This window comes from Sander lucioperca, chromosome 13, assembly GCF_008315115.2.
Source record: "Sander lucioperca isolate FBNREF2018 chromosome 13, SLUC_FBN_1.2, whole genome shotgun sequence".
In the NCBI taxonomy this organism is placed as follows: domain Eukaryota; kingdom Metazoa; phylum Chordata; class Actinopteri; order Perciformes; family Percidae; genus Sander; species Sander lucioperca.
The window spans coordinates 26311668-26325695 of record NC_050185.1 but is presented as its reverse complement, the minus strand read 5'-3'; the positions used below and the strand labels follow the sequence as shown (position 1 = coordinate 26325695).

Here is a 14028-nt window from a genome sequence, read left to right as displayed (position 1 = left end):
CAGATGGAAAACTATACATACAACAGCCTCACTCTTCAGCTCGAGGGGTTAATGGTCACCAACACTAACAAGTACCCTGTCTTCTTATTTTTGCTCTTGGCCTATGTGTTCATCTTAATTGCCAACGTGGGCATCGTGATCTTGATATGGACGGATAGAAGCCTCCATCAGCCGATGTATCTCCTCTTCTGTAACCTGTCAATAAATGACGTCATGGGAAACTCTCTCCTGATTCCACGGGTGCTCGCAGACATCCTGGTGCCCCCCTCTGAGCACCTTATTCACTACTATGAGTGTCTGATGCAAGCTTTTACCGGACATATGTTCGGCACCAACTCACACACAGTGCTCATGATTATGGCCTTTGACAGATATGTGGCCATCTGTAATCCCCTGCGATATGCTACGATAATGAACGGCAAAATGGTGATCAAGCTGACAGTTTCTGCCTGGGGAGTGTCCTTTGTTTTGGTGGCCATTCTGCTCGGTCTGACCATACGGCTGAACCGATGCAGGACTCTGATCACAAACCCTTACTGTGATAATCCTTCGCTCTTTAAACTCTCCTGTGAGGATGTGTTCATCAATAACGTCTATGGCCTCGCTTTCACTGTCATCCTGCTCTCATCCTCTATTTGCAGTATAATTCTCACATATTCTAATATCACAGCAGCCTGTCTGACTAGTAACAGCAAATCTTTGAACAGTAAAGCCTTGAAGACCTGCAGCACTCATCTGTGCCTGTATCTGATCATGCTTGCTAGTGGGCTGATCCCCATCGCCCTTCATCGCTTCCCCCAGTTCCCAGAGTACAGGAAGATTTCAGCCATTCTCTTTTACGTTGTTCCCGGCAGCCTCAACCCTGTTATCTATGGGCTGCAATCCCAAGAAATACTCAAGTGTTTGTCAAAACTATTCCACCTGAAAAGAGTTATACCATCACTTTAAATCTAGTTGTTTTTTTTCAAACATGAAAATTGTAAAATTGTGTTCTTTTCTTTATTTTCAGCTGTGTGAAGTAACATGTGAAGTCAACAATTGTTGAATTTAACAGTGAACAATCTAAGATGATAACTTGAGTCACAAATATTGACCCAAACCATTAACCCTACAAAAAGTAGGAATGATACATGTGGCATTTGATTCAAAAGAGAAGCTGTTTATTCAAAGAATGAAATGTAAAAGGAGGGAAAGGCGGACACTACATGTGCACTTTGTTGTGTCACTTTGTGATGGATGTGAGATTTTACGCACTCCTATCCTGTAGGTTTGTGTTTATGCAATTAAAGACCTTGGAAGAACGTGTTATGTTGAGCTGGTTTCACATATGTTTCATTTTCCACAGGTAACACACAACAGGAGATTGTCCATCTCAGCTGAGTTCTCACTTTCTGGAAATACACTGGTTCAGGCGAGGGGTGGCACGTGCAGGATAAACGACATTACAGCGCGGCCCAAGTAGCCAGTTCGTAATTTGGTCATAAACAACCAAGGCTCTTGCTGTTCCTTAAATTTCTCTGACAATTTTGGCGTCGGCCATACAGACAGAAGTTCCTGAATCTCGTCGACTCTCCAGTTTGGGTCAGCCCTATGTTCCCACAGCCCAATGGTCCCACAGCCCTATGTTCCCCCAGATCAATGGTCCCACAGCCCAATGGTCCCACAGCCCTTTGTTCCCCCAGATCAATGGTCCCACAGCCCTATGGTCCCACAGCCCTATATTCCCACATTTCTAAGATTTTTCTTAAAATTAGGCCCTATGTTAGGGTTAGGGTTACATTCCATCTGTAGTCCATTGCTACTGGATAATATGTTGGGTGTAATTGGCTACCAAATTGGGAGAAAGGGGGATGAAATCTGATACAAATTTATGAAAGAGGAACTGTGGGAACATAGGGCCTAATTTAAAAAGAAATTCTTAGAAATGTGGGAACATAGGGCTGTGGGGACATAGGCACGCTCCCGACTTTAATGGCAGCGATTGCTCACGGGGGTCTCGGCGCTGCTGGAATGTGCAAACGTGCCCCGTGGAAAATAGGGGTGATTTTGGACACAGCCTCAGTGTACTTATACAAGTCTCCTATATTTTCATTAGCAGGGCTGATACAAATCTCCATTGAATGTATTTATAGTAGTAATCCAAAAGAAGCCCTTCAGTGGCACAGTTTTAAAAAAAAAGTTAAACCTTTCATTTGCCTTTATTAAAATAACACCTAATTAAAAAGTTTAAAAATAAAAAAAAAAAAAAATGTATTTATTACATTGTTATAAAACTGTAATACGCTGCCAAAAACTGGCAAATCAAACATTCTTACAACTGCCTTGCAGAACCAGTTAGAACTGGTTTTGCTAGCAGAGTGGTTTCTCTGTTGGGGTCAATTGTGCCAAGAATTAAACTCTCTTTAAGACATGTAAGTACTCTTTTACTGTAAATCCAAGTCTAAAATAAGCCAGCAGCTTTATGCAGCTTTTAGCTCATTGTTTTGAATTTTCTTGCCGTCAAATTTATTGTATTGTTCAGCACTTTCATCTGCCCCACATGTAGAAGCAGCATGCAGCTGTTTACAGTGATAATAAGCCCACTATGCTAACGCTACTTGCTCAGCATTAAACGACACACAAGGAACATTCGCGACTAGCTGCTGAAGAAAGTATTTTAGCAATATGAGCTTATCAAGAGTTGTTGGAGACACAAACAGAGCTAAAACAAGAGTGACTTATTCACAAGGTAAAAAAAAAAACCTCATGTCTGCTGGATGTGAAATTAGGTAATTGTTTGCTAATGCCTTAGCTATAACTGCCTTTTTTGTTTTGTGATAAGTATGCCATTTTCAGTTGTGAGGAGTGAATACCCAGGATGAAGTAAACTGAGTCGATTGATTTCAAGGCTTTTCAATAGACCAGAATATTCACTGGACACTATGGGTAAGTTTTGAAAGTAAATATTCTTCTTCTTAATGTTGGCCGTATGATGGCCAAATTAGAAACTTACGTTACTGATATTGTATTAAGTAGCTTAGTGTTGGCCTTGTGATGGCCTAAGTTAGTAACTAATGTTACTGGTATTGTATTAAGTAGCTTACTGTTGGCCATATAATGGCCTAAGTTAGCAGCTACTGTTACTGATATTGTATTAAGTAGCTTAATAATAGCTTTATGATGGCCTAAGTTAGCAGCTAATGTTACAGATATTGTATTAATGTAGCTTACTGTTGGCTGTGTGATGGCCTAAGTTAGCAGCTACTGTTACTGGTATTGTATTAAGTAACTTAATAGTAGCTTTATGATGGCCCAAGTTAGTAGCTAATGTTTCTGAAATTGTTTTTAGTAGCTTGATGTTGGTCGTATGATGGCCAAAGTTAGCAGCTAATGTTACTGATATTGTATTAATTAGCTTACTGTTGGTCGTATAATGGCCAAAGTTAGAAACTTACGTTACTGATATTGTATTAAGTAGCTTACTGTTGGTCGTATGATGGCCAAAGTTAGCAGCTAATGTTACTGAAATTATTTTTAGTAGCTTAATGTTGGTCATATGATGGCTTGGAAGTTAGAAACTTACGTTACTGATATTGTATTAAGTAGCTTAGTGTTGGCCTTGTGATGGCCTAAGTTAGTAGCTAATGTTACTGATATTGTATTTAGTAGCTTAGTGTTGGCCTTGTGATGGCCTAAGTTAGTAGCTAATGTTACTGATATTGTATTTAGTAGCTTAGTGTTGGCCTTGTGATGGCCTAAGTTAGTAGCTAATGTTACTGATATTGTATTTAGTAGCTTAGTGTTGGCCTTGTGATGGCCTAAGTTAGTAGCTAATGTTACTGATATTGTATTTAGTAGCTTAGTGTTGGCCTTGTGATGGCCTAAGTTAGTAGCTAATGTTACTGATATTGTATTTAGTAGCTTACTGTTGGCCGCGTGATGGCCAAAGTTAGCAGCTACTGTTACTGATATTGTAGTAAGTGCCTTAATGTTAGCCTTGTGATAGTTTCTCACAGTTTGGCAGTAATGTTACTGACATTTGTATATTTTACATAAACATGATTGTCAAAGTTTGTGACTGATTTTACTGACATTTTTTATTTTACCGTAATACTACAGACATTATAGTCTCATGATGACAAGGCTGTCATTACATTAGACTTTTGAAGGCTAAACGATGCCTTCATCATGATGAAATGATGGATGAACCATTTGCTTTACTGTTAATGTATTATTTAATTTATCTTCTACAACCGGTAAAAAGGTAAGAGCGGTGTATGTGCATTATTTTGCTTTGCAGTGTCAAGTCATTTTACTATAGGCTTAGTCTCAAGCACAATCTGGATTCAGTTCAGCATTCGGTTAAAAACACAACACAGACCTAGAACATGCAGGAGAGGGACCTGCATGGCAAAGGAAAACATATACAAATATTTCAGCCCACTGCTACATTTTAATATAATGCTAATCTACTAACTGTGATTTATATTAAGGGGATAAATACATGTAGTCTCTCAGTGGTGTCAAAGAGTTGTGAGGGTGTTAACAAGATTTTATATATGCTCAAAAATATATATATATTTTATCTCTGTATTAAGCATTGCCAGAAACTCCTTGTAGATTATGTGCCTCCAATCCATTTCAGTTTTTATTCTATTTCCTTCTTCTAGTAGAAGTTATGATTCCAGGTGATATGTTTTTTCTTGGCATATCTTAGTATTTTAGGGGTGCAACTACATTTACCGTAAACATTAGTCAGAGTGAGTTGTACAGATAGAGGATCAATTTCAATCAATTTACGTTTGGATTCTTTAGGATTAATTCAGTGTTTATTCTTTTTTTATCACTTGTTCTGTCTGTACAGCCTGATATGTCAAAAAGGACACATAATGGCAAGACATCCCGATGTCATTTACTTTAGTATGAATGGGATTTGACCAGGGAAGTGCACAGAAATTTTGGGCGGCAGGGGCTCAAGGAAAAAAAGGCCTAATAGTTAATAATTATTTATTTGAAATTTAAACAAAACGTTAAATATATTAACACATGTCTGACTACCTTACCAATTAATCTTATTTCCCTTGCGCAATTGTTTAATATACTTGTTTAAAATACTCAACAAAATAATCAGTTCACACAGAGACATTTGAGTATGCCACGGGTTAATCACAAACAGCAAAGGAAACTCTTCCAAAATGTTTTCTATTCTACTAGTTTCAAGTATATATTTAGATTAAGTGATGCACCAAGAGGGACATAATTTTGTTTATTTTGCATTTTCTTTGGCAATAAATCATTTTGATTCATAAGGGTGTTATTGGAATAAATAACGCTTCAAAAAAACTTTGCTTAACTTTTTGAAATTAATTAACGTCCATTATATTCAAGCCAAATGAGTTGTTACAAAGCTAATTAAGACTATCAGCTCCACACAACTCTCTCTGTATTTCTCAGTATGGCTATGTTCAGAAGATTGTGGTGTCTGGGGACTTTTGCATGCAGAAACTCAAGTGAAGATAATGACCTCTTCTGAAGAGTTCATCATGTTTTTTTTAACCCTCTGTGTCTCCTTGGCTACTAGTAACTGAGTGGAGGAAGGGTGGAGACGGTGCGCTGACAGTTTTGTTGATATTACTTAAAATTCCTCATGGGGGCAACAGAACTATGCACTATAGTTTTAATAATAGTAGACACCTTTTGATATCTATGTGTGCACGTGCCTGGATTTGAAACATCTAGGACACATTTTTTCAAATAAGTTCTACATTATCAACCAGCTAATTGAAAATCATGGCCTGGACACAAGTCTGGCTTGCCAATAATGGCAAAATTGTAGAATTCAGAATGTTATTATTTGCAGCATGGGTTGATGAAAAACAAAAACGACATGTGTTTGTAATGAGAACAGTTATAGAAAAGAAACGCCTTTGTAATTAGCATTGTATTACCACAGTATTGGTAAATATCACACATTATTGCCTTTTTATTCTCAAGCTGTAATGTAAAGAGTAACTGTCATTAGCTGCCTATACTATACATAGAAGGGACAAACACAAGATCGTGGTATAGTAGGGAACTATTTGTTCAAATGTTATATTATTTGTGTTGATACATTCACAAATAAACATTGAAAATTCTCTTTACGATGATGGAAAAGCTTTGTTGCACCTGAACTTGAACAAGAATTTCTGTATTTCTTTTGTCTGCAAACCATAAATAATGGGGTTGAGGCTTCCAGGGACGATATGAAACAAAATAGCGGACAGTTTTCTGTAGTCTGAATACTGAGGGAAGCGATGCAGGAGGACGATCAGCATTCCACTCAACAACATAATTATATATGCAAAGAGATGAGTGCTGCAGGTCTTCAAGGCTTTACTGTTCAGAGACTTGTTATTACTGGTGAGACACACTACTGCAATCTTAGTATAGGTGAGAACAATGCTGCCTATAGAACTTGTCAACAGAACTACAGTGTAAGCAAGGCCATAGACATTATTAATAGACACATTCTCACAGGAGAGTTTAAACAATGAGGCATTGTCACAGAAAGGATTTGTAATCAGAGTCCTGCATCGGTTCAGCCGTATGGTCAGACCGAGCAGAATCCCGATCATCACAAAGGCCACTCCCCAGGCAGAAACTGTCAGCTTGATCACCATTTTGTTGGTCATTATGGCAGCATAGCGCAGGGGATTGCAGATGGCCACATATCTGTCAAAGGCCATAATCATGAGCACTGTGTGGGAAGTGGTGCCAAACATGTTTGAGGCAAAAGCTTGGACCACACATTCATAATAACTGATGATGCGCTCAGAGGGAGGATGCAACATGTCTAAAAGCAAACGAGGCACCATGATAGAATTTCCAAATACATCATTTAAGGGCAGGTTACAAAAAAGCAGATACATGGGCTGGTGAAGATTTTTGTCAATGAAAACCAGAACAGCAATGCCAACATTTGCTATCATTATGAACAGGTAGGAGAAAAAGAACAAGAAAAAGACAGGGTACGTAGACTCTTTTGAAACAATTAACCCCTCCAGCTGGAGTGTGTAGCTGTTGTAGGTGTAGTTTTCCATCAACCTGAAAACAACAAAACAATGCTTTAAATGTCACAAGTAATGTCCTGGCAATTTAGGTATCAAGAGATCACAATACTAGTGTGCAAATGATCACAACAGAAACATGCTGCCTTTCCCAAATATCGATATGACTGAATACATCCCAGTATGCATAGGTTATAGGGTTTTTTTGTTTGCAAGTACATCATGAAAGTAGTAACAATGTAAAAATAAAGTTTGAAAATGTGACAAAACATGTAGAACAGTAATGCTCACCCTGAGTGTCTCTTGTTCCAATCTGTTGACTTCTCTTTCTTGTGTCTCCTGCTCATTGCTGATAATGACCAGATCTCGCTTGCGGTGTTTTGTAGACATGATTTTATCTGCAGGGGAATAATTTGGGACGTCAGTTAATGTGTGATGCAACATGAAGAAATCCCTATGCTGGCCATTGCACCTGTCAACAAGCTACGATGTAGGCCTACAACGTTTAGCTCCAAGCAATATCTAACTCAGTGTTTCCCACAGGTTGATAATTTACTTGGTGGTGGGTGGCGCGGGATGTGACGGTGCAGCGTGTGATAGCTGGGTTTAGTTAGTTTAGTAGGGTTGCACAATATTGACAAAATGTGATATTACGATATTGATTATGAATATTGCGAAATCGATATTAATTTGGATATTATTAAACATATGTAAAATTACTAAACATGGGAAAATGCATCAAAATTGATTCTTAACAAATAAGTTTTCTTACAACACGGGTTATTTCAACTGACATATTGGACTGGTAAAACATAAATAAAGAAATAACGACCATGTCTACAGAACAGGACAGGTTTTACTGGTTGTACAGTTTAAGAACCAATAACTAAAGAGCACATCTACAGAACAGGACATATTAGAAACAATAAAAATAAATATAAAAAAATATTGCATACTTATCGCAACACTTTCAATATACTCGTGCCAGCTGAGCCAGACTGACATTTCTTCTTGGATATCCACACCAGGCTTGTGCAAAATTCAGAATTTCAGAATTGGCCTCCATTCAATTCATGAATTGGAATTTGAATTGAAGTGACTCCACCCCACAGGAAGTTGAATTTGAATTGGAATGACAGGAAGTGGAATTAAATTCATTGCAATTCGAAGAAATTCCACACAGTCACACAACAGAAAGAATGTGTTGAATCTCACATACATTCAGTGTTAGGAAGGTTACTTTGGAAATGTAATTGCTTACAGTTACCCATTATAAATGTGGTTTGGATTACTTTATTTGGATGACTTTATCAATGCAAAGCAATTTCCTTTTAATTTGATTAGTAACTAATTGCATTACACATTTTACCTCAGTAATACAACTAAATACAATTACATTAATTTTGCAATTGAATAACATAATTTCATTACATGTAACTAGTCACTCCTCAACCCTGCATACATTTTGTCCAAAATATAGATAATGATAAAATTCTTGAAATAAATTACCCCCTCAATGTTGTTTAATTAGTTTTGTTCCGATGTTATTTTCATTTCAAAGTAATCAAATAACACCACCATGATCTTCATTCTGGTTTGGTTGGATTGTGTAACGGCTGGTTTTACAATCCATCAAGATTTCCTGATGTTTCTTCTGTAGGAAAAAAGTCCCTCAATGTAGATCACTCTTTAAGAGAACACATATTTCTATTAATTCCACAATTGACAGGAATTGTTTTCTTGATTTACAATAAGTAATAAGTAAAAAGTGTGCTTGCATGCTTTTAAACACATATGATATCCAGTGTTGGGGGTAACTTCTTACGAAGTAATGCCATAATATAATCACATTTGGCTGTAACTGAGTAATGTAACAATGTTACTGTTACTGTTGTGTTGTGAGTTGAACGTGTGTTTAAGCCCTTTATGAGCTATATGCCTCTTGCTGTGTTGTGCTACAGTAATGTAATGAGTAATGAGTTACTATCCATAGAGAATAACAAGTAAGGTAATGCGTTTTTTTTAAGTGAATAATGTGTATTACACGTTCTTGAGTAGTAACCCCAACACTGATGAGATCAAATATCAGTAGCATAATACCATCAAGAAATGGTTTTCAAAATAAAAGACTGTCTGTTAACTTACTTGTAGATGCCTTTTGAAATTTGAATAGCCTTGATGGAGCCACAGACTGGAGCACTGCAGTACTTGCATATGGCTCTGTGGTTTCCAGGTGTTCTTGTTGGTTCTTCAAAATGTACTTAAAATGTCCAGTGTTGACCATCAAATTGTGTAGAAAAGAAGCTTTCAAACAAATGTCCACTTCAAAACGTTTGGTAACCATTTTAAATACTTGGTTAAAGTAAAGCATTCTGGGAAATGGAGTCATGTTCCATCATGTTCCACAAAATTACAATTACAATAAATCAAACTTAATTATTTGGTCTGTGACTAGAGCTTTTAACATTCATTGCTGGGGGAAAACATTTCCTGTTAATGTAATCTGTACAAGTAGTTCAAACTAATATCATTTATAGAATGTGTAATGCAATCATGTCTGACATATATTGTAGAGCTTCATTGTTAAACACTTCACTTAAATTATGTATATGAATTTCTTTGAATTGTTATTGAATTGCAATTCTGCTTCTTTTAATTCAAATTCGAATTGTAATTCTAGATCCTGTTTTTGATATTAATTCAAATTCAATTCAAATTCAAGAATTGAAGTGGAATTTCGGAGTCATTCTCAATTCAATTCTGAATTGTGCACAAGCCTGATCCACACACCATCTGAAACTCAACCTTGACAAGACTGAGGTCCTTTTCCTTCCAGGGAAGGGCTCTCCTACCCAAGACCTGACTATAACAACTGACAACTCTGTGGTAGTCCCCACCCAGACTGCAAGAAACCTGGGTGTGACACTTGACGACCAACTCTCAATTAAATTTCAATTACATTTTATTTATAGTATCAAATCATAACAAGAGTTATCTCGAGACACTTTACAGATAGAGTAGGTCTAGACCACACTCTATAATTTACAAAGCCCCAACAATTCTAGTAATTCCCCCAAGAGCAAGCATTTAGTGCGACAGTGGCGAGGAAAAACTCCCTTTTAGGAAGAAATCTGGGACAGACCCAGGCTCTTGGTAGGCGGTGTCTGACGGTGCCGGTTGGGGATGTGATGAACAGTGGCAATAATAGTCACAATAAAGATAATAGAACATTTATATACAAATGGTAGTCTTAGTAGTTCATGCCACAGCAGGGCACTGCAGGGCTTTACAGGATGTAGCGTGGCACAGCAGAGCATAGCTGGACGTAGCAGGACGCAGCAGGACACTGCAGGGCACCACAGAGCGTAGCAGGATGTAGCAGGGAGTGCAGCAGGACCACGGCGACAGCTGCAACCAAGATCTTGGTGCCATCCTAATCCAAGGAAATATGCTGGGCGAAAAAAAAATTATTTTAAATTATATTCCCCAGAGCTAGGTTAGTAACAAGCATTTCTGGGACAAGGATTCACACAAATGGAAACAAATGGAAAGAGAGAGGAGCGAGCAGCTCAGTGTGTCAAAGAAAGGAAGGAAGTCCCCCGGAAGTCTAAAACTAGAACAGCATAATTAAGAGAGACAGGTTAAGGAGAGGAGCCTGGGCGGGCTAGAACTCTCCCCAACCGGATCGGGCTGTACTGGCCTGCCTCCCTTTACTTTTATTATATTATTGATTATATGGTAGATGAATCTGACGACTATGAAGAGAAGCAGGTGGGCGGGGTTAGGCGGACGCTGCAACTCCTCACTCCCTAACTATAAGCTTTATCAAAAAGGAGGGTTTTCAGTTTATTCTTAAATGTGGTGACGGTGTCTGCCCCCTAAACCCAGACTGGGAGCTGGTTCCACAGGAGAGGAGCCTGTTAGCTGAAGGCTCTGGCTCCCATTCTACTTTTAGAGACTCTAAGGAACCACAAGTAGCTCTGAATTCTGGGAGCGTAGTGCTCTAGTTGAGCTCTTCTAGATATGATGGTGCTTGACCATTTAGAGCTTTGTAGGTCAGGAGAAGGATTTTAAATTCAATCCTGGAATTTACAGGAAGCCAATGCAGAGAAGCTAATACAGGAGAAATATGATCTCTTTTCTTTGTTCTTGTCAGAACACACACTGTAGCATTCTGGATCAGCTGGAGAGTCTTAAGGGACTTATTTGAGCAACCTGATAGTAAGGAATTACAGTAGTCCAGCCTGGAAGTAACAAATGCATGGACTACATTTTCAACATCGTTTTGAGACAGGATGTTCCTAATTGTGGCAATGTTACGAAGATGAAAAAAGGCTGTTCTTGAGGTTTGTTTTAGATGGGCATTGAAGGATAGATTCTGATCAAAAATAACTCCTAGATTTCTGACAGTAGTGCTGGAGGCCAGGGCAATGCCATCCAGGGTAGCTATATCTTTAGATAATGAAGTTCGGAGGAGTTTGGGGCCTAGCACAATAACTTCAGTTTTGTTTGAGTTTAACATCAGCAAATTGTAGGTCATCCAGGATTTTATATCTTTAATGCATGCTTGAAGTTTAGCTAACTGACTGGTTTCGTCTGGCTTGATTGAAAAGAATAATTGTGTGTCATCCGCATAATAGTGAAAGTTAATTGAGTGTTTCCTAATAATATTGCCTAGAGCAAGCATATATAAGGAGAATAGAATTGGTCCAAGCACTGAGCCTTGAGGAACGCCATGGCTAACTTTAGCTTACTTGGAGGATTTATCGTTAACATTAACAAATTGCGATCGATCAGAGAAATAGGACTTAAACAAGCTTAGTGCAATTCCTTTAATGCCAAGTAAATGTTCCAATCTCTGTAACAGGATGTTATGGTCAATAGTGTCAAATGCAGCACTAAGATCTAATAAGACAAGTATAGAGACAAGTCCTTTGTCAGCAGCAGTTAGAAGGTTGTTAGTAATTTTCACCAGTGCCGTCTCTGTGCTATGATGCTTTCTAAATACTGACTGAAAGTCCTCAAATAAACTATTGCTATGTAGAAAATCACATAACTGATTAGCGATTACCTTCTCAAGAATCTTGGAGAGAAAGGGAAGGTTAGATATAGGTCTATAGTTGGCTAAGACCTCAGGATCGAGGGTGGGTTTCTTCAGAAGAGGTTTTATCACAGCTCCTTTAAATGACTGAGGTACATAACCTGTTAATAAAGACATAGTGATCAATCTAGTAATGAAGTGTTTTACCCACAGGTAACGCTTTTTTAAGTAGCCTCGTTGGGATGGAGTCTTAGAGACAGGTAGATGGCTTAGCTGAAGAGACTTTTAACATTAATTGTTGAAGGTCTATAGGATAAAAGCAGTCTAAGTATATGTCAGGTCTTGTTGTTCTTTCTAGTAGTCCTGCGTTTAAAGGTGAACCGTTAGAAGTTGAGGGCAAAAGGTGATGAATTTTATCTCTAATTGTTTTAATTTTATCATTAAAGAAGCTCTCTCTCTCCTTCACTGCCAACATTGCTGCAACTACCCGATCGTGTAGATACATGCTGCATAACATCAGAAAGATACGTCCCCTTCTAATTCAGAAGGCGGCTCAGGTTCTGGTTCAGACTCTAGTCCTCTCACGTCTAGACTACTGCAACTCCCTCCTGGCTGGCCTGTCTGCATGTGCCATCCGGCCCCTGCAGCTCATTCAGAGCGCAGAAGCTTGACTTGTTTTCAACCTCCCCAAGTTCTCTCACACTACACCGCTCCTCCACTCTCTTCACTGGTTAACAATTGCTGCCCGCATCCGCTTCAAGACACTAGTACTTGAATACAGGGCCATGAACAGATCAGCCCCAGCTTACATCCAGGATATGGTCAAACCCTATACCCCAACCCGCCCACTCCGCTCTGCATCAGCCAACCTGCATGCTGCCCCCTCACAGCGAGGGAGAACTCTTGCACCTTTGCTGCGGATTTTCTTAATATCACTGAATCTTTTAATTTTATCCAACATGGGTCTGGTCCCACACATTTTGGGGGTCATACTTTGGACTTTGTTTTTACACTTGGTCTTAATCTTGACTCTATTTGCTCTGAGGAGCTGCATGTTACTGACTATGACTGCACTTTATTCAGCCTGTCTTTTAATTTAGATTTACAGCCCAGTAAATGTATAAGCTGTTCTCGCATCTTAAACCACTTCTCAGCTGAAAGGTTTTCTGCAGCGTTTGACCAAAGTGCAGTGTTGTCTTCTAATGCTGACATTAATTGTCTGGTCCACTCCTTCAATACGTACTGCTCATCAGTTTTGGATAAAGTGGCTCCAAGTAAAATGCTACTTGTTCCCTCTGTTAATTCATCCCCATGGTTAAGTGACTCCACTCGCTATTTTCAACGTTTATGTCGGAGGGCTGAACGAGAGTGGAAAACCACCAAGCTTCAGGTGCACCAGGTCCATCACAAAGAACTATTATCTGAATATAATAACATGGTTAAGGAGGCAAGGACATCTTACTTTTCTAACCTTATTGCTTCCAGCAAGCGTAACCCCAAAATCCTTTTTGACACCGTTAACAACATTGTAAATCCTTCTTCTGAAGTGCCAGTCTTTTCAAATAAAGACTGCAGTGACTTTCTATTTTTCTTTGAAAATAAGATCAGAGATATCAGGAATAGCATCATCTCCACTGCTACTGTATGTTTATTTCAGTCTACTCGGCCATCAATTTTGAATCGTTTTGCTCCTATTTCTCTGCTAGAATTCACTGACTTGGTGAGCAGTATGAAATCTTCCTCGAGCTCGGTAGATGTTACCAACATACCATACCAACTTCCCTATTTAAAAATGTCCTTGAGTCTGTAAGTACTTGTGTACTCTATAATCAACTGCTCTCTGCAAACTGGCTGTGTCCCAGTTTGTTGTATTTTAAACATGCAGTTGTTCAGCCACTTTTAAAGAAAACAAATCTGGATCCATCAATTCCAGCAATCTATAGGCCAATCTCCAAGATG

The 14028-nt window shown here is 38.6% G+C and overlaps 2 protein-coding genes across 2 annotated transcripts; one reads left to right on the top strand and one right to left on the bottom strand.

The window, feature by feature from the left end:
• Window positions 1-948, top strand: LOC116060368 (olfactory receptor 52K1-like). Its single transcript, XM_031313904.1, has one exon. The coding sequence runs from the start codon at window positions 4-6 to the stop codon at window positions 946-948; it is 945 nt and encodes a 314-aa protein (XP_031169764.1). The 5' UTR covers window positions 1-3.
• A 5121-nt stretch (window positions 949-6069) lies between these two features.
• Window positions 6070-7064, bottom strand: LOC116060367 (olfactory receptor 146-like). Its single transcript, XM_031313902.2, has one exon. It carries the CDS (start codon window positions 7059-7061, stop codon window positions 6120-6122), a length of 942 nt encoding a protein of 313 aa, XP_031169762.1. The 5' UTR covers window positions 7062-7064; the 3' UTR covers window positions 6070-6119.
• Between the last annotated feature and the right edge of the window lie 6964 nt (window positions 7065-14028).